Source organism: Lampris incognitus, chromosome 14 (assembly GCF_029633865.1).
Source record: "Lampris incognitus isolate fLamInc1 chromosome 14, fLamInc1.hap2, whole genome shotgun sequence".
Taxonomy (NCBI): domain Eukaryota; kingdom Metazoa; phylum Chordata; class Actinopteri; order Lampriformes; family Lampridae; genus Lampris; species Lampris incognitus.
Window position 1 is genome coordinate 9,527,590 of NC_079224.1, and position 21,425 is coordinate 9,549,014.

General features: G+C 45.5%; 1 protein-coding gene across 1 annotated transcript in view; it reads left to right on the forward strand.

Annotated features, from left to right (window-relative positions):
- agap3 (ArfGAP with GTPase domain, ankyrin repeat and PH domain 3) overlaps nucleotides 1–21,425 on the forward strand; it is an 83,969-nt gene that overhangs the window by 8,000 nt on the left and 54,544 nt on the right. The window contains exons 2-5 of the mRNA XM_056293248.1: nucleotides 4,196–4,254; nucleotides 6,982–7,069; nucleotides 16,307–16,392; nucleotides 20,894–21,035. Of these exons, the coding sequence (XP_056149223.1) occupies nucleotides 4,196–4,254; nucleotides 6,982–7,069; nucleotides 16,307–16,392; nucleotides 20,894–21,035 (375 nt within the window). The remainder of the gene's footprint in view (nucleotides 1–4,195; nucleotides 4,255–6,981; nucleotides 7,070–16,306; nucleotides 16,393–20,893; nucleotides 21,036–21,425) is intronic.

Below are 21,425 nucleotides of genomic sequence, written 5' to 3' on the forward strand. Positions count from 1 at the left end.
CTTGTACAGGCTGCTTCTCTTTCCCTTCTTTACCTCTCTTCTGCGGTCTGTGTCCTGACAAGGAAAAGTGGTGTTGTAACCAAATGAGCCCTCCAAAGATGCAGTGACCAATCGGCCCCATTTGTGTGATGGCCCTTGATGCCCCATCATTTCACTGTGTGTCTATTCATGGCTTGACGTGTTGTCTATTTTCGAATACACATTTATAGAGACTGGAAAAATGTCAGGGTGTTATTGTATGTCTTTATCTGTCTGTCAGCCTCCATCGTTGCTTTAAAAAATGGCTCCATCTAATTGTCCCCTCCAGGCTATCTGCTTGGAGGGGACAATTAGATGCATTGGAGTTATTAGCCAAAAAAAAGAAAATGTGTGCACAGTTATGACTGTGTGATGAAGTTGGAGATTCACAACATTTGAAAAACGTCTGTTCTCGCTATCGCCGCTCCCCCTCCTCATTCACTCTCTAGCTCGCTCGACCAACGCTGCTCTCTGTCGCTGCCCGATCTGAGTCTGCGTGATCTGATGCGAGTGCGCATGCGCGACTCACATCTACGGTTGACTCAGATCAGGCAGTGACATGATCAAAAGTTATTAAGGAATTTTGATGATCCAAAACATGTGAAAATTATAAAGGAACAACTTCCTCTAGGTTGCAGTCAAAACATGAAGTGTTGCATATTCTTGTTGCTGCCCGATCTGAGTCTGCGTGATCTGATGTGAGTGCGCATGCGCGACTCACATCTACGGTTGACTCAGATCAGGCAGTGACATGATCAAAAGTTATTAAGGAATTTTGATGATCCAAAACATGTGAAAATTATAAAGGAACAACTTCCTCTAGGTTGCAGTCAAAACATGAAGTGTTGCATATTCTTGTTGCTGCCTGATCTGAGTCAGCCGTGGGTGTGTGTCATGCATGCACGAGCATAAACGTTGGGCGCTGCGCAAAAGTCTTGTAGTGGCCACTGGGCTCGTCGGTTCGAATCCTCGTGTTGCCTCTGGCATGGTGGGCGTCCCTACAGACACAACTGGCCTTGTCTGCGGGTGGGAAGCCGGATGTGGGTATGTGTCCTGGTCGCTGCACTGGCGCCTCCTCTGGTCGGTTGGGGCGCGGGAATAGCGTGATCGTCCCATGCGCTACATCCCCCTGGCGAAACTCCTCACTGTCAGGTGAAAAGAGGTGGCTGGCAACTCCACATGTATAGGAGGGAGCATGTGGTAGTCAGCAGCCCTCCCCGGATCAGCAGAGGGGGTGGAGCAACGGCCGGTAATTGGCTAGGTAAAATTGGGGTGAAAAGGGGGGGGGGACACTGGTTTGTCTGTCCGTGTGTGTGTGTGTGTGTGTGTGTGTGTGTGTGTGTGTGTGTGTGTGTGTGTGTGTGTGTGTGTGTGTGTGTGTGTCCGCTGCTAATCTCACATACTACTGGCCTGCCAGCCTGATAATATTTGTGTACCGTTATGACTGTAGGATCAAGGACGTCTCGTGGTTGTGGTGACTCAAAACCTTTGAACAACCTGTGTCATACCGCAAATTGAGTGCTACCTCCTCGGCTGGGTTTTCGCCCACGTCCGAGCCCCGGAGAAGGGAAAATACGCAGGCAGTGCCCCCCTATTTCCCCTTCTCCCGGTAGACGAAAAAAGAGGTGGTTTGTCACCACGTCTGAGCACCAGAGGAGTCGTCCGCCCGGCGGGATCTGCACTCTCCTGGGTGCACGCTTCCAGTAATGCCTGTTATGACTGGGGGTTTCCCCTCACGTTCTCATTTGCTGAAATATAACAATAGAATATAAGCAAGTCCCGAGAACCGATCTGGAGATATTAGACGGGTGTTTCTTCCTCATGGTCAAACGTGTTCAAAAGTTGTCAAACTTGCATTGTAAGGGCTTAACTTGTGTTGAGTTGTGTTGTTGAAAACGGCCCTGCTGTTGGATTTGCCACCTTTCTGCTCCTCCCATCTTACGTGAGACAGCCAGAGCGCCGCTCGTTTGTTATACGGAGTATAACAACAAATTCTCATCATTTTTTTGTATAATTATGATGAGACAACTAAATTTATTCGAGTGAATTGACCGCCAGGCCGGTTTACACAGGCGAGGAGTTTGTCTTGGTGGGAGGCATGATGTAAGGGCACAGTGCCCATCCATCCATTATCTTGACCGCTTAACCTGCTCTCAGGGTCGCGGGGATGCATGTGAACACAATATTTTTAAGTAGAAGAAGAAATCTGGCAAGATGGCGGCGCGAATTCACGTTTGCAGCAGCCTCACCCAAGTACCGGTGTGGGAAGATGGCGGTGCGTTTGCGGTGGCCTCACCCAGCATCGTCCATGCAGTGTCTTTGTCCACATCTGCGTCTAAGTTTGTGTCTTTATTTGATGGCTGGGGGAGCTGGCCAGATCGGCCGGGAGAGCTTGGTCTGCTGCGTCCTGTGGGCCCAGGGACCACGGTTCTGCCTGGTGCTGCCCCCAAAGAGGAAACACCGAGGGCGGTCTGACAGGACACGGAAGCGGGGCAGGCTAAGCTAACTGCTAGCCCATGCGGACCGGCAGTTCCGACAGTCATCCTGGCTGGCGTTCGTTCCTTTGGACAGTGAATTTATTGTTTGTTTAGTGTGGATATGTGTGTTAATTTGGATATGTGTTCTTGTAGTTTTTCGACGTGTCTTTGTCTTCTGCCGTGAGCTTGGGGAGACAATATTTCTTTTCATGTACACGAAATGAAATGACAAATAAAGTGTTCCTAATTCCTGAAAGGAAAAAGACAAAGAACATTCAACATTGGCAGTTTTTTTTAATAAAATATTAATTAAGTGGTCATATGGTGACTTTGAAAATGTGCACACAATAATTTGAGAGCTCTTTAGTGCGGAGAGAAAAAATAAATCTGTCTCGTGTAACGATGACAATGTAATTCTAGTGTTTAAGATATTGTGGTATCAGGGTCACACTTCCTGAGGTTAAAAAAAACACAATGCGCATGCGCACTGTGACGGTGCTCTGCTGTTGTTCATTTGAGCTCTTTGTTGTAACGTCATGGCGTAGATAAGGGGAGGTCCCACCTGGCATGTCTACACCACTCTATTAAAGATGGTATCTCCATGAGGTGGGGGGGGGGGTTCCCATGAAGGGAGCGCCATGAAAGAAACAGGAAGGCGGTCTTTGGTCTAATAGTTGTTTTGACACTTGATTGCCAACACACTCCAGCTCTGTGGGAAGCGGGTTGTGGCGTTATCATCGGTGGGTTTGATTCTGAGCTCTTCCATTGTTCTTTGTAGCGCTCTTCCCCCGCTGTTCCTTTTTAAAGCCCGGATTACCCAGTCAGATTTTCAAACGTCTTTCCGGAACAAAACACGTTTAGTCTGGCCTGTTAAACCCCGACTCCTCAGACCCCTGTGTTATGTTGTGAGTTTAATCTTAAAATAGCCTTATAAACCCAACCGAGTGATGGCAAGTTACTGGAATTCCTGAAAGTCATCCTGAAAATTATTATTCTTTACGGGATGCCGGACTAGACTAGACTGAAAGAAAAAAGTAATACAAAAAAAGGGAAAAATATTGCAGTGGTTCACTTCTCCTCTTTGAATATCTATTTGTGCCATTTTTATTATCATTTTACTGCTCCCACCAAAACTCTCTGTTGGGATGGGTGCCAATGAAACGTACTAGGGTTAAACACTATAGATTCTGTGGCTCTTCCAACTTGGTGGGCAGGTTCTGATTTATGCAAATGGCCTCCGCCGGAAGCACTCCTGCGGTGGGGCTATCAGTCAAGACCGAAGGTTAACACCATTAAAAGCTGATTACCTTCTGTCTTTATCGCACCTTCCAACCTACCTTTTTTTGGTCAGTCATCTGCCTCTGCAACTCTTTCCCAATCAAATGTCTTACGTAACCGATCTGACGCAACCCTCGGGGGGGGGGGGACGCTCCCGCAGTGCTTCAAAATAAAATATGTGTAAACCCTGTGTGTGTACTTGCTTTGTCAATTACCAGAGACAAGTTGGCCGGTCGCAGACGTGCACACACTGCATTTGGCCTCTTAACCACGGCTGTGGAGTCTTTGTACCCACAACCGATGGGGGGGGATTCCACGAATGACAAAAGGAATTTTTGATTTGTGTCAAACAGGACGTCCACAGACGTTTCGCCCCTCCGTGCACCGTGACTTACAATAACATTTGTCCTTTTATTTTTCAGATTCTTTCGTCAACAGCCAAGAATGGACATTGAGTCGATCAGTGCCAGAGCTGAAAGTGGTGAGTAACCGAGTATGCTTGGTCGTGTGTGGGGCTTTGTTTATTTGTTGTTTCCCATCGAGATTTCGTCGAGCTTGCTTTTAAATGTCAGTGGGGATGCACGGCTCAGTTCGTGGAACACAAGTGTTGCATTTTACATGAGAGGAAGAGAAGCGTTGAGAAATTGGACAGATATTTTCCCTGGCACGGATCGGCTGATTTTTTTTTTTTTTAATGAGATTCATTGGCATGGGGATGCAGGGCGGCTTGCAGCAGGGCATGAGATGAGTGACAGTTTTGGGCTAGACTAGTGATGCATCCTGGGTCTGATCCCAGCGGTCAGTGAGGCACACAGCCGCTGCCAAACACATAGCTAACATCCTCACATGACTGAATGCCTTCCATCAGTGGTGACTGTTAGCCTTTAGAAACCGCGCCGCCGCCATGGCCGCCATGCCTGTTGTTACAATAGCTGTGTCTCGTGTGAATTCGGCGTTGTGGGACGCTGACGAGCTTCAGTGAAATCCAACATAGCGTGCGCTCAAAGCGGCGTTTCAATGGCGACTCAAAGGAGAAACGTGCTCTCGTTTGTCCACTTCAAAAACATCGGGCATGTCCGCTTCCTTTCAGGCTCGTACCCTGTTAATGGGCAGATCGCAGGTGGGCGTGTTCAAACGACCTGGCGGGTAACGAGGCTCAGCAACACCCTGAACGCTGTGGTGTATTGGATCGAGCACTCGGTGCTCGATTGTGTTGGCCTGTCACCACTACTGAGTTCTGTAATACAGTGGTCGAGCCGAGTAGTGTGTGATGTCTCCGTCAGTAAAGATCAGACGTGTGCCGCATCCTCGTCTCCGTGTACTTATATATAATAGTGATTAAGTTAGTAACCCACGAATAGTAACACTACAATAGTGTACATAAGAGAAGTCACAACAAACGCTCCTGCGACCAGCTAACAAGTCCACTGACCGAGTCTTACTCAAGAGAAGTTGCCCGTACTGTTTTATGCCCTTCACAACTGGAAAGCCAAAAAAAAAATTATTTCCTTATAAACGTCATCAGCAGCACGACCGGGATTTCACGCCTACATAAAACGACCACGGGCAATCAAAATGACTGCCGGTTTTTAAATTGTGTATTCTGTCACGATAAATAGCCGGTTGAGATATTAGTGTATTGCATAGGTTAGTATGTCTGTTAGGAAATGACCGACACCAAAATTAAAATGTTAACAACTTTAATACTATTTTTCAGTCAATTTAAAATGGCCGCCGTCCAACGCCTGTAGATACTGCGACGCCTCGCTGGTAGTTATAGTGCGTCTGTAACCAGACACGTTGGAAATAATCAGAAATCAAATTCAGAACTATTTCTCTCCACTGGAGGACGCTAGTGTGTTTCTAGCACGGAGCAATGAACTTCGCGAAGGAAGTGGCGCGACCAACACACGTCACAATTACCGACATGACGCGCGCAGATTACGCGCGGTCATTTTGACCGCTCATGGTCGTTTTAAGTAGATCTTATCACTTTTTGTGTGCAAATAATCTGAAACTTGTTTTAATGTAATTTTAAGAACATTCAGGGAGCGACGGGTCTGTATCTTTTCTTTTCACAAAGTTATTAAACGTTGAAAATCCAAAGCGGTCAGAGTGACCAGCTTGGTGGTTCTAGTATTTCCATTACCACATAGCCACATCCAGCTATGGCGCTGAACATTTCACACAAATTCCTTGAAATAATGATTATGACAGTTTTATGTGAGCAGCTCAACTGCTTTTCTTTGAGAAATCCTTCCTCTTGTTCACCCTCTCCTCAATCATCAACATCCTCATCATCATCATCATCATCTTCTTCTCTTCTTCTTCTCCCTATTCTCTGTGTGCTGCTTTGAGTACTGCATCACTTCCTCCACTGTCTTATTAGCATCATTATTGTCATTCTTATCAGCTTTGTTATTGGAGTCATTAAAATTCGCATTTATAATTATCCTCAGCCCACTTCCAAAGCTATTCAGAGAAGCGTGGATGCTCTACCTTTTCATCTTTGAGTTCTGCTGACGTGGCAGTTTAATGAAGACTTTAAAGCATTGCAGTGTAAACAGCAGGCTCACCTCTTCTTTTGTAGTTGCGAAGTGCTGACTCAATGCTTTGTTGCCCATGGCTTTTATTAACCTATGGATTTTTTTTCTTGTAGCACAGTATGGGGCTTTTGTAAGCTACAGGTTATTTCACTAGCAATCTATCCTACACTCATATAAATATATATATCTTGTTCATACAAATATCAAAATAAAAGGTTGGACAAGACCAGGTTAAACACAGACCTTTTCCTTTGCCTTTGACTTCCCTGTAATTGGAACCATACCTGACTTTACCTCCCACCAATGATCTAAAGAGGAAGAAGGGGGTGACGGGTAGCGGAGGGGGGAGAGGGTGGAGGTGAGGCTTGTTCTGGCCTTTGTTCTTTCCAGACATGCTGGCATCTTCAGCCCACCCTCCAACATGCATCTGCCTGAAGGCACAGTAGTCAGGGCCGGTCTAGACACAGGGGGAAAAAGGCAGCTAAGAACAGATTACAGCTCGCCAAATGTATGTTTCAGGGCTTTTCCTCACACTGATCCCCTACCTAAGACAACCAGTATAAAAGCAAAAGTTAACACACTGGTTGTTGTTGTTGTTGTTTTTTTCATGACACCTGCCATCTGTAATAATGATCAACGTTTTTGTGCTTCCGGGTTTGCAGGGAATCGTGGGTAATCTGTCCAGCGGAAAATCTGCCTTGGTCCACCGGTACTTGACAGGCACATATGTGCAGGAAGAGTCCCCTGAAGGTAAGAGCACACTCACTGCTGAACTGCTATTCGACACAAGGGCCAGGGGGTGTCATATGCTTCAAAGATTCAAAAACTTGTCCTCCCTATTAGCCACATATAGGCATCTCTTAAATGTGTTTACCATGTGGAGTTCCTCCCCTTGTATGGCCCTATTACCCTCTTGTTTCCTATCTACCCCATCTAGTGGTCCTACAAGAAAACACGTCCATTTAAACTGGAAACCCTTTGGATAATTCTCGTTGAGAACCTTTTCCTGGGGAGGTTTTGCACAAAGAGATAGAATCAATAGGTGTGCTATTTTAGAGCCAGATTGTACACTAAAAGTCACGATAGTCATGGTGTAGTGAAAATGTGACACTGACGTGGAGAAGGTTGTGGTGTTGATACTCCATTAATACACCTTACAAGGAGGCTTCTATTCAAAATCAGAGTCAGAATCCTCTGTAAGTAATGTGTAGGTAATGTGTTTGGACATTGCTGGAATTTGACTTCGGTTTAGTGGCTCTCAATGTACTTACATAGAATAACAGCACAACAAGCTTCAGGAATATATACAAGGAATCGACTATACACAGGTGAAACAAGAAGGCAATGGTGCATAGTGCAAAGATGCTGGAATAAACATGTTAGCAGTTTATTTATGTACATGAGGTAGGTGGACACGACAGAATATGCATGTATATGTGCAATATACAGTGTATACAGCATGCTTAGATTTATTATGGCAATGTTAAGTGTTCATCAGCGTGACTGACAGCCTGTGGAAAAAGCTGTTATTGTGTCTGGTTGTTTTGGGGTACAGTGCTCTCTAGCACCTACCAGGGGGGGGGGGAGTTGGAACAGGTTGGGCCCAGAGTGTGATGGGTGTGCAGTGATGTTGCCTGCCTGTTTCCTGACTCTGGAGATGTATAAGTCCTGAATGGAGGGCAGTCTGGCACCAATGATTTTGTCTGCAGTCATGACTGCCCTTTTTAGTCTGTTCCGGTCCGGTTTGGTGGCCGATCCAAACCAGAAAGTTATGGATGTGCAGAGAATAGACAGGATTATTGCAGAGTAGAAGTGAATGAGCAGTTCCTGAGGCAGGTTGAACTTCCTGAGCTGATGGAGAAAGTACATCCTCTGCTGGGCCTTTTTGATGATTGTGTCTGTGTTGGACTCCCACCTTAGGTCCTGGAAGATTGTGGAGCCCAGAAACCTGAAGGTATCCACAGCAGACACAGTGCTGTTGGATATGATGGGGGGGGGGGGCTACTGTCATTTCCACAGTTTTGAGCATGTTCAGCTCCACGTTGTTGTATGACGGGGGGGGGGGGTCTACTGTCATCTCCATAGTTTTGAGCATGTTCAGCTCCAGGTTGTTATGACGGCACCAGAGAGCCAAGTGTTCAACCTCCCATCTGTATGCAGACTTGTCACCAGCCCAGATGAGGCCGATGATTGTTTTGTTGTCTGCAAACTTCAGGAGTTTGACAGATGGGTCTCCTGATATGCAGTCATTTGTGTAGAAGGAGAAGAGCAGAGGGGAGAGTACACCTCCCAGTGCTGATTGTCCGGGTACTGGATGTGATTTTCCCCAGCCTTATCTGCTGTCTCCTGTCTATCAGGAAGTTTTTGATCCACTGACAGATGGGGGCTGGTACAGTGAGCCAGGTGAGTTTGGAGGGGAGGATGTCTGCGATAATGGTTTTGAATGCTGAGCAGAAGTCAACAAACAGGACCCTTGCGTATGTCCCTGGGGAGTCGAGGTGTTGCAAGATGTAGTGCAGTCCCATAATGACTGCATCATCCCCTGACCTGTTCACCTGGTAGGCAACATGCAGGGGGTCCATTAGGGGGTCTGTGATGTCCTTCAGGTGGGCCAACACCAGTCTCTCAGGATTTCATGACCACACATGTCAGGGCGATGGGCCTGTAGTCATTTAATCCTGAGCCACAGGGTTTCTTGGGGACCGAGATGATAGTGGAGCTTTTGAAGCAGGAGGAGACTTCACACAGCTCCAGTGATCTGTTGAAGATCCATGGGAAGATGGGGGCCAGCTGGTCAGCACAGACTTTCAGGCACGAGGGAGACACACTGTCCGGGCCTCGTGACTTCCTCACCTTCTGTCTCTGAAAGAGCTGACACATATCCTCTTCACGGATCCTGAGTGCAGGTGGGGGGGGGGTCAGTGGGTAGGGGAGAGGGGCTGGCAGGGGGTGCAGTTGGTCGTGTGATTTGGCCGGAGAGGATGAGGGGTGTTAGAGTGGGCTTATCAAACCTGCAGTAAAACATGTTCAGGTCTTCAACCAGCTGATGGTTCTCTGCAGTGTGGCGGAATGGCCTCCTGTAGTTGGTGATGTCCTGCAGGCCTCTCCACACAGATGCAGGATCATTAGCTGAAAACCTGTTTTTCACCTTTTCAGTGTAATCCCTTTTGGATACCCTGATCTCCTTTGTCAGTGTGTTTCTGGCTTGATTGTACAGGATCCTATCTCCACTCCTGTACGCCTGTTCCTTGGCCTGACAAAGCTGCTCTAGATGTGCTGTGAACCAGAGCATACTGTTATTGAAGGTTGAGAAAGTTTTGGTGGGAACGCACATGTCCTCACAAAAGATGATGTGAGATGTCACAGTGTCAGTAAGTTCATCCAGCTCTCTAGATTAAGCCTCAAAAACACTCCAATCAGTGCAGTCAAAGCAGGCCTCAAGCTCCGGTTTTGACTCGTTGGTCCATTTCCTCACATCTTTAACCACAGGCTTTGCAGATTTTAGTTTCTGCCTCTAGGTTGGGAGAAGATGAACCAGACAGTGATTAGAGAGTCCTAAAGCTGCACGAGGGACAGAGCGATAGGCGTCCTTTAATATTGTGTAGCAATTAGGGATGGGCAAACGATCAAATTTCCTTGATCGGTCATCGAGGAAATTAACGAACAATTATCGATTAATTGTTAATTACTTTTAATGAAAAAAAATGCCTATGGCAGAAATACCAAAGAAAGCGTGTTTTTCCTCAATTAAATCTTTATTCATCAAAGGCGTTAACTTATAGTTAACTTATAGTACAACCACAATGCTTTTAAACAAGGTAGTTAAAGTTTAACTGTTTAATTGTAAAAAACCGGCATATCACATTCCGTCACCACGCATAAAAAAGGCAGCCGCGAGCACAAATTAAAGAGCCAATGCTGTTGCGCTCTTAAACACTATTGAGCCTCTTTGAGAAACAGTTCCCCACAATATAAATTATATGTAGGCTATGTATAAAATATGCAAATTAAAAAATAAAATAAAAACATTAGGCCTACTTAGCTGTGGTATACTGCCTACCTGTTCATATTATACTTACCTGCAGTACCACCCCACACCACAAGGAGGTACAGTTGACTCCTAGGGTTATCAAGTTGATGAGTTGAGACATACAGAGTAAGTAGTGATAACGGAAATGACAACGTGTGGATCTGTACGCTGCTCCGTGAGCCGGAATAAAATCGGTAAACCCGAATCTGGCGAAACCACATCTTTTCATAAAGAACACGTTATCACATTAGCGCTGGCAGTTTTTCCACAAAATGTGACTTTGAACGACTCCAAAAGGCCTCCAGCTGAGAGAGATAAAATAAAATAAATAACAGTTACTCGCATAAAGGATAACTGTCCACAGGCCACGCTTAACAAATTCAAGTAATTCCAGCCTACTGGTTTTTGTTCAGCAAGATGAGCATGTTGACATGCTCAGGGGTGAGACGCGAACGCAGCCTAGTGACGTCACGTCAGTCCAGCCGCTGAAAACACTCGCTCCGAAGGGACTGTAGAACCTGATAATGTAATAAATTCCCAATAATGTCATAAAAATCTGCTCTTGAGTCCATTGAAAATGCAATAAAACCCGATAATGTAATAACTTCCTGATGATGTAATAAAGTGCATTTCCCGATAATGTAATAAACTTTTTACCAATAATGTAATAATGTGTTACATTAACGGGACGTTATTACATTATCAGGTTAGCCTTCATTTCCCTGGTCCTGATAATGTAATAATTCCCCAATATTGTAATAATTTAACAGCAGACCACCCATAAATGGATTCAAGTGGTGATACTGCTTAAGCAACGCAAGCTCGGGAGGTCTAGCGCCACCGACAGGTCAAAGTTGGACGTGCATGAATGCTCTACTCTTCCTCAATGCTACCTCCAAGCTACTTCCACGTTTTTTCTCAGTTGGATCGTTTTATTACATTATCAGGAAGTTATTACATTATCAGGTTTTATTGCATTTTCAATGGCCTCAAGTGCATTTTTTATTACATTATCAGGGTTATTACATTATCGGAGATTTATTACATTATCGGGTTCTACAGGGACCGAAGTTGCGGGGATGCAGAGGTGTTTTCGCGCCAACTTCGCCAGCCTGGGGAACCTCCCTCCATTCACTTTCCACCAGCCCTTGCAATTCAGGGGGTGGGGGAGTCTCCCTCAGAAACTTCTGAACTTCTACGTCGATGCCAATGTCGCGTGGAGTGGAGTACTGCTCCCCGAAAAGTAGTGCCAGCTCAGTTTTCGGTATCCAGATATAAAAATTGCAGCCCCGCCTGGTTAGGAGGTCTCATTACTGCCAGGCAGTGAAATTCATTCTTTAAACATTGCTGCCCACGGAGTGAGATTCATTAATTCAACCTGTATGTGATATGGACGTTGATCGATAAAAAATCCACGTGATCGACTAATTTCCTAACGATCAATTATCGATTATCGATTAATCATGCCCATCCCTAGTAGCAATGATCCAGTGTGTTTTTGTCCCTACTGGGACACTTAACGTGGCTGTCTGTATTTTGGCAGTTTGTGGCTGAGGTTTGCTTTGTTAAAATCGCCAAGGATAAAGAGAAGGGAGTCTGATGTTTGTGCTTCATGTTTATTATATGGTCAGCTAGGTGTTGTAACGCCGCACTAGCACAGGCCTTGGGTGGAATATAGACTCCAGTCAGAATAAATGACGAAAAACTTATGCAGTAAATAAAATGGTTTACAGTCAATGAAAATGGTCTCCAAGTGAGGGCCGCAGGATCTCTTCAACACTGTGACATCTGTACACCAACTTTCTATATATATATATATATATAAAGCAAGAGTGTATGTTTGTATGTTCGCTTAAAACTCCAGAAACACTCACTGTAGAACAAAAAGAAAGGCATCTTTAGAATCAGCACTTTGTAGGGATTGCACAGTTCGAAAAATATTTCAAAAACCAAGTAAAACATTTGACTTATTTGCGAAAGACGCATTCCAACCGATGCTTTGAGGAGACTTCTGGCAAATCCTTCCAGTGGTCAAGGGAGGCGCTTGAGCACTGAGCGATCAATACACACATTGGCAAAGAGGCTTGATGAATGGATTGAAAATTATGACATTTGATAATTTTCCTTAATAAGATTCGTTTACTCAACATTCGTTTATCACATGTATCATATCATATATTATCCAATATTTCATCATCGATTATATCGTAAACATTAGATCGTGTTGGTTGTTTTAGTTAGAACATTTTGGTTAGAGCATTTTCCCTGGGCAATGCCGGGTACCTCCACTAGTTCGTTTATAAAGACACAGATTCCTCTTCCCTGTTTTTCCCCCGTTAGCTCCGTTTCACGGTCCTCTCAGAGGGCATGGAAGTGCGGCAGATGGAGTCAGCCGTGCGGAATATGCTGAACCAAGTAAGGTTTCAGTAAGGCACAGGGTGGCAGATCTGAAAAGTCCACGTTTGTTCTGTTGAGGAGCAGCAGTTCGTCCATCTTGTTGAGCCAGAGAACGGACATTTGCCAGGTGGATTCTGTTTCCTTGTTTTGTGGTTGATTTGGTTGTATGAACCAGTGACTTGATGGGTTTGTACAACATTTTTTGAAAGCAGGGAGATGGCAAAGTGAAAATTAGTTACCTCGGAGTCATCTAAATCGTTTTAACTCCGCTGTCAAACTGGCTGGAGTTGATGACAGAGGAGAAAATTTCCATCAAAAGAGAGCTTTGCAGAATGCTAATTTCTAACACATCAAGGTAAAACATGGGCTTGGGCTTAAAGCACAAATCCTCTTTAAACCCATCACTCCTCATTGACTGGAGATTAAGGATTCTACCTTAAACATTAACAGCTTCCTCCTTGGGCCTTCTGAATGTGAATGAAGGGGCGTGACACAGTTAGAAAGCATTCTCTCCAGAGTTGCGCCTATTCCCATTCTGTCTGTCAGGCTGTTTGAACATCTGATTTTTCAAATGTTCTCAGCAGAATGGTAATGAGATTGGCCACAAGGACGGACCGAGAAGTGAAACGTTTCAGAAGCATCAGAAGGGTTGGCAGATGCAGGGGTTAACTGGTGATCTCGGAAAGGTCTGCAGTGTTCCATATAGTTTAATCATAGCAAGGACGAGACATGAAGCGCATAATTAGTATCTGGCATTTTTCTGCGCCACGAGAGAAAAATCTCCGTAGGCTAATTAGTCCTTGAGAAATCAATGGCGAAAACGATGCAATCAGAACTGAGTGCCGCTTGTATAATTAAGGGATCATCTCTGTTAAGATGTTTGGATCTCCTCTGGTCGACTTCGAGTGACTGTGACACAGCATACCTATCCTGTCATTAGCAGGTGCGAAGGGTCTTGTTTGTTTTCCACAGTCCACCATGTACCGATAATTACACTCATTTTAGATGGTGAAGTTTTCCCATTGCAGAAACTATACCTTGCAGCGGAAGGCTCAGTGGGGGCCGTCTCTACAATGTGTATTTCCTGGGCTTTTGCTGTGATATCTGGAGAGGGGAAAAAAAAAGGTGCCAGGGTTTGTTGCCATGGCAACACCGGATGGAGCTCTGCTGGATTGTGTTGCTGTGTCAAGGTCTAAGCCTCCGTGTAAGCAGAGTGTGCTTATTGCATGTTAACCATGCCTGCCAACTTTGCCGGCTCTCTGTAGGCTTTCTGCAGCCTTATTTGTGGGGGTAGCTTTTTCACGCGGTAGCCGAGTAAAATATTGAAACCACGGATCCACTTTTTTTTCCAGTTATCTTCATAAGCAGCCTTGTCTTTGTTTTCGCCAAAGTAAGTGTGTCTCTCATTAAGGCTCATTTATTCAGCAGCTCAACAGTGCACACTTTTTCCCCAGGACATATTGTCTTGGCTAGGCTCTAAATAGAGGCGACAGCATCATGAATGATTATGTAACTGAAGTGTTTGCTTCAATTTCCACCAAAGCTGGAAGCAGCACTGTAGATATAGTTTTCAGACTTGTTTTTTCCCCCACAGCGCGGTCTGCCATGTAATCACCCTTAAATTCCCACAATACAAGACTGCAGAAACGCGTATTTTATTTTATCCACGTTTATCGGTCTCTCTTGTCTTGTGTGATGTCGTTCATCATGTCTTTTCTAAACAGGGATTCCCTGACATGTAGACAGATTGTTCGCTGGTAGTGCCATGTGAAAATCTTCAACATATGCGACTTCAATAGATGGAGAAAGCTGGCCGCCGTTCAGCGAATCGCTCTCTGTTACGTAATCCAGCTGGGCTCGAGTGAGTGTGAGAGAATCTGGGAGAATCCCCCATTTGCCAAGTGAGCAAAAGTGGACTTAACAAGGTAGAAGTGTGGCTCAAGTGGCCGCATATATAGCATGCTGACAAAGGAGTGCTGGCTGCCTTGTAAAAAGTTACAGCTCCAAGACTTTTACTGACCCGGGAGACTGTAGTGGTAAATGGGCCCTGTGAGTCCCGGTATGTTGTTAAAAAGTTCCCATTCCACTCTCGGCTGCCCTGTTATCCAACACTGTGAAAACTTTGGCTGGTCACCAAAGTGATTATGAAACACCTCAAAACATTTGGTAGTTACCCATTATCTCTGCCTAGACGTAAGCTCGCAGCCTTTATATGTTTTATGGCCGTGCGGATACCCTTCGAAATTCATGCATTTCTCAACTCCAGTGGGGACTGCTTTGAGCATATTTTTGTATTCATAATGCAATGTTTTCATTCCCAGGCAGGGACATCTCCTGCCTCTCGGCTCTCTCATTTGAATGTTTTTAATCTCCTTGGGATCTCGATCCATTCAAATGATATGCAAGATCCAATTTACCGAGGTATTCCCCTCAGCCTATACTTCATTTGCAGCGCTCTTTGCTCACAGCAAGGAATATGTCTGTTGATTAAGAAAGAAAGAAAGAATAAAAGACTGCAAAGGAAGGGATTGATAGCTTCTCGACACCATCTCGTGGACACATATCACACCGGCTCAAGAAAAAGATGACTTTCTTTTTTCTTCTGCTGTCGGCTCCCATCTCTTTACCATTTCTCTCCATCCTTGTATATGTGCTAATATTATTCCTCATGCCGTCTTACTTCTTTACTGCAAAGTTGTCTGCGTGCCAGGGTCTGTGGCTCATGGCTTTGCAGTGACACTAGTGCTGAGCAGGTTCCCTCCGCAGCTGTGCATTAGACACACTAAATAGCAGTTTTCCTCCCACGTAATTGGCTCCAGAGAGGTCCCGGGTTCCTGTCAACGTATGATTCTCCCATAGAGACAGTCAACAGTTCCAAATTTAGGAAGAGGGATTTTACAAACACATCTCTACAAACTGCCATGAATCATCTCAGTCACTGGCTCAGTATAATGTTCGTCTCATCTGGCACATGCTAGTCAGTGTTAGGGTTAATATATTCGATGTACCAGGATCTCTAAATAAGAGAGAAGATTTTTAATAAATGGAATAAATTGGTGGAATAAATGGGATATAAATTCATGGAAAGGGTAATCTCACCGAAAGGGTGAGATTGCGGATACAGTCGGCTGAAATGAGTTTCCTCCGTAGGGTGTCTGGGCGCAGCCTTAGAGATAGGATGAGGAGGTCGGACATCCGGAGGGAGCTCGGAGTAGAGCCGCTGCTCCTTCGCATTGAAAGGAGCCAGTTGAGGTGGTTCGAGCATCTGATTAGGATGCCTCCTGGGCACCTTCCTTTGGAGGTTTACCGGTCACGGCCAGCTGAGGGGAGACCCCGGGGTAGACCCAGAACTCGCTGGAGGGACTACATGTCCAATCTGACCTGGGAACGCCTTAGGGATCCCCAAGAGGAGCTGGAGGGTGTTGCTTGGGAGAGGGACGTCTGGAGTGCCCTACTTAACTTGTTGCCACCACGACCTGACCCCGGAGAAGCGGTTGAAGATGAATGAATGAATGAATGAATTCATGGAATAAATTCTTCCAACTATTTTTTTTCTGCAGGTGGACGATTTAAAAAGGAAATCGTGGTGGATGGACAGAGCTACCTTCTTTTGATCAGAGATGAAGGAGGACCGCCAGAATTGCAGGTATTAATATTCATCCTAAACAAAAAAATTTTTTTTATTGTACTGTGCTGAACCTTTCATGCATTATCTAAAGCACTGAACTGTGGACAGAGATAATGCGGAAGTCAGAAGGGTTGTGGCTGTAGACAGGGATGGTAGCCAGATAGGCATTTATTAAACTGCTGGACTGTTTTCACAACAGCATGCCAGTATTTTGTAGTCATTCTGCCCAAAACATTTCAGGGACAGCAATAAATACATGTCTTAGCCCAGCCAAAAGCCCCCCCCCTCTGGCTAGACACACAACACAGCGCCTCATCATCATATTAGTATGTACAAAAGAGAAGTTCCATATCTCTTCTTTTCCCTGTTTCACACAGGTATGCTTTGCCAAGTCCTCATCACGTGATTAAGATAACATCATGCTGCTGTTTGCCAAACTATTTCATGTGTTTCCAAAGGGGTCAAGTGAGCAAGAGGATCCCAGTGCTCCAGTCGACTGTACTGACAGAACTGCCATCAAACTCTTGTTCTCAGTAGTACTCAATTCATGTTTGCCAGGGTGTGCTGGTACCCACAGCTTGGACAAACTTTTCCTAGACAGTGATTAGGGCTGTAGGAAAATATTGATGCACTCGAGTTTCGCAGTAATTCCACTATATTGCATTGATTTTCAAAAACACTGCTCTGATTCGGAAGATCACACACAAAGAGAAGCGTCAGCGGCACCGCTTCATTTTGTTATTTATATCGCTGACCACTAGGTGGCAGAGCCACAACAGCAGGCGTTGCCAGTGCCACACTAGCCTTGGCCCTGATTACTCTGATTTCCTAAATATTGAGGTGTTATCTTTGTGAAATTTTTCTAGAATTTTAATACATTTTTGCAGTATATCGCAGCATTTATAGTGTCATAATATCACAATATATTGAATCATGACAACTGTATGGCGATACAAACCATATCGCCATATTCATATTGCCACTTCACAGCTCTTGCAGTGATGTGGGCTAAAACCTAGATTGTTCTTACTTTGGCATTGAATAAATGAATGATGGTGGCATGGCGGTGCAGGGGTTAGCGCGGTCGCCTCACAGCAAGAAGGTCCTGGGTTCGAGTCCCGGGGTAGTCCAACTTGGGGAGTCGTCCCGGGTCGTCCTTTGTGTGGAGTTTGCATGTTCTCCCCGTGTCTGCAGTGGGTTTCCTCCGGGTGCTCCGGTTTCCTCCCACAGTCCAAAGACATATAGGGCTGGGGAATCAGCCATACTAAATTGTCCCTAGGTGTGAATGTGTGTGTGTCTCGGCCCTGTGATGGCCTGGCGGCCTGTCCAGGATGTCTCCCCGCCTACCGCCCAATGACTGCTGGGATAGGCTCCAGCATCCCGTGACCCTGAGAGCAGGAGAAGTTGTTTTGGTAATGGATGGATGCATGAATGGATAAATGAATTATGCTCTTGGACTGCTTCAAAACCAATGTTGCTCAAGCACTCCTGATGATGTTTGCTTTTGCTTATTCAAACCATCGCACCGTGTCGGTGTCTGCAACTGTTGGGTACATCAGTTGCCAGAAGTAATCTCCATTCTGTTGAAGGTGTTCCCAAAGCAACTGAATTTGCTATGAATGTTTTGAGCTGAGGCAGTCATCAACCGATGGTTTATTCAGGTTTGATACGGATTATTAGTAACCAAGGAGACCGATAAGATTCATTCAAATTAGCGCTATGAGAATCAACATCAATTTATGTTAATATGACCATCCTGTAACATGTAACGACAGCAACTCATGTGGGCGAGTAATGTTGCGCTTGCAATATGACAGCTAGAATAAGTTGCAGTTGCACTGGCACCAACTACACGCCGCTGTCGCTACGTAAAGAAACTCCATTATCTTGTTGTAGTTAGCTGTATATCACTGCAACAAAGTCCGTTATTCGGGCATTTTCAGTGGTGTAATCGGGAAACTGCGCATGCTTATCGTCATAGAACTAGATCATAAGATTGTGGTGTTTTTGCAACTTCAGCGTTGAGGATTGTGATGTTTATTGCAACTTTGGCAATATTTGCTGCCTTTACCCTTGAAACAGAGCTCCGCCTGCTCCCTGGAGCTGCTCCAGTCTGCAAAAAAAAATGTTCCTGTGTGCCCCTCTGTGGCACAGTAGCCTTCAGTGTTGATAGGCTATCACACATGACGTGAACCAATCAGAGAGTGCGGGCGGGACGTCGCTCGAGACCACAGGGTGGTGACTACAGACAGAGAGAGCCGGCTGTAAGTTTATCAGCAATCGAATGAGAAAAAAAAATAACGGTTCTGATCGTGAACATGTGAACTTAAGGGCCGATAATCGGCCAGGCCGATAATAATCGGTCTTTAGACACTTGGTTTGTTTACAGAATCTGAAGCCTGGCGGTGGAGCTTGCTCATGGCGCCATTCACTCCGCTCTAAGCCCCGAGTGATCACATAAGCTACACCTGTTCAGCGGGTATGCTTTTGTTAAGAGACCATTGATACCTGCCTGTGCAAGCCTCTGGCGTTATGCCGGCATTATGCACCACGATATGAAGAAACAGAAATGAGTCCAGCTCGCCCGTCAGTTGCCTGTATAATTAGCGGCGTAATTAAAGGCCTCCATTCCATTCCCCCTCACAGGAGGCTGAGCGGTGCTTTGGCTCGAAGGCTCGATTTGCCATTCGTTCCCCATGGGGTCCTGGGCTAGATGTTGAATGCGGAGGGAGGTAGCTGGGGGGGGATCGTGGGATAGTTAGCGCTTGTTTGTCACCGTTAGCACTGCTCCGGGTTCTCCTTAGCCACCGTCTCACCACGAATGGGGATTTACTTATTCAGCTCAAGGGAACAACGTCTCTTCCCCCCAGTTCATAATGAATGAGACGGCGACAGTGTATGATACAGGGACGAGCGAGATTCCTGGTCTGTGATACTGCATGGATTATAGAAAGGATGATTATTCTCTTACAGCGTTTGATCATGCATGGTGTTCCCTCTAGACATTGGAAACTTTATCATGTGAAGCAGACAGCCATTTTATGAGTGTTACAACACTGCCCCCTTCTGATGAATAACAATAGGCCTTCAACTCAAGCATAGTAAGACATTTTGCAAGCTATTAAGCTTTAATGCTTATTTCAGCAAGCCAGTCAAAATGATATTTATTTATAAAGGCTGACGAACTTGTTTCTACATTTAAAATAACATAACGTTACATTTTCTTCTTTAATTCAAAACGAGCTGCCTTGTACGTCTGCCATCCTTTTTTCTACCCCGCACTGCCATGGGCAGGGCATTATTATTATTATTGTTGTCATTATCATTTTTGCCTGTTGGCTAGCAACATTACACAGTAACTATTTGCTCTAAAGAATCCCAGAAAATTCCAATTAAGTTTTGGACAAAACTGGATGAAGGTCATGGTCAAAGTCACCTAAAAGAAAAAGAAAAGACAAGAAAAAATATTTTGCCATTGATTACATAATTTTTTTAAACTTACTTGAAGCGAAGCAAGAGTATGGTTTTAATTCTACCCATTGCTATAACAGGAAATGCATGATTTTGAATTCTGGTATGGTCTGAAGTCCAGGTGATCAAGGTCATCAGCTGAATGTATCATGAAGGTGATTCTGTCAGAAGGAGCAAGACGACAGTGTTCCATAGGGGGCAGTTTCACAAAGAACATTAAAAAAAGAAGCATCGACAGTGTCCAATCTCTGATTCTGGCTGGTGTATTTTAATAACTTTAAGGGTTGTTGTTCAGGGTGTCCGGGTAGCGTTGCAGTCTATTCCGTTGCCTACCAACACGGGGATCGCATGTTCGAATCCCCGTGTTACCTCCGGCTTGGTCGGGCGTCCCTACAGACACAATTGGCCGTATCTGCGGGTGGGAAGCCGGATGTGGGTGTGTGTCCTGGTTGCTTGCTGGCACCTCCTCTGGTTGGTCGGGGCACCTGTTCAGGGGGGAGGGGGAACTGGGGGGAATAGCGGGATCCTCCCACGCGCTACGTCCCCCTTGTGAAACTCCTCACTGTCAGGTGAAAAGAAGCAGCTGGCGACTCCACATGTATCGGGGGAGACGTGGTAGTCTGCAGCCCTCCCTGGATTGACAGAGGGGGTGGAGCAGCGACCGGGACGACTTGGAAGAGTGGGGTAATTGGCCAGATACAATTGTGGGGAGAAAAAGGGGGGATAAAGGGTTGTTGTGCCAGGCAACGCTTCTTCTCTTTTAACCAAGCTCATAGTACTTATCAGTAAGTGTTCAAATCTCAAGATCTGTTTTTGTTTTGGTTGGGGAAAAAGGTAGCACAAGCGCTGGCTGTGCGATGCACTGTGGAACTGCGCTAAAGCTATCAATCATCCATCCAAGGGGCCATCAAAGAGCAAAACTCATACAGGGGCAGTTATTACGACTCCCAACCAGTCATCGATCATCGTTACTCGTGTGAATGTGCATCATAGGGAGGCTTATATTTCGCAGTGACTAAAACATGCATACCCTGTGTTCTTTTCTCAGTTTGCCGCCTGGGTGGATGCCGTGGTTTTTGTCTTTAGCCTGGAGGATGAGATCAGCTTCCAGACTGTCTACAATTACTTCTTGCGCCTGTCCAGCTACAGGAACACGGCCGAGGTCCCAATGGTCCTGGTTGGAACACAAGGTGTTGTGGCGTCGGCCGACAGAAACACTTATCGTGTCATTTAACTCAGTTTGTAGTGGAGGTTTACACTTGATATGGAAATCGGTTTTCTTGTCACATGAACGTACACTGGTCAGCCAAAACATTAAAACCACCTGCCTAATATTGTGTCGGTCCCCCTCGTCCCACCAAAACAGCTCTAATCCGACGAGGCATGGACTCCACAAGACCTCAGAAGGTGTCCTGTGGTATCTGGCACCCAAGGTGTTAGCAGCAGATCCTTCAAGTAAGTTGCAAGGTGGGGCCTCCATGGACTGGACTTCTTTTTCCAGCACATCCCACAGATGCTCAATTGGATTGAGACCTGGGGAACTTGGAGGCCAGGGCAACGCCTTGAACACTTTGTCATGT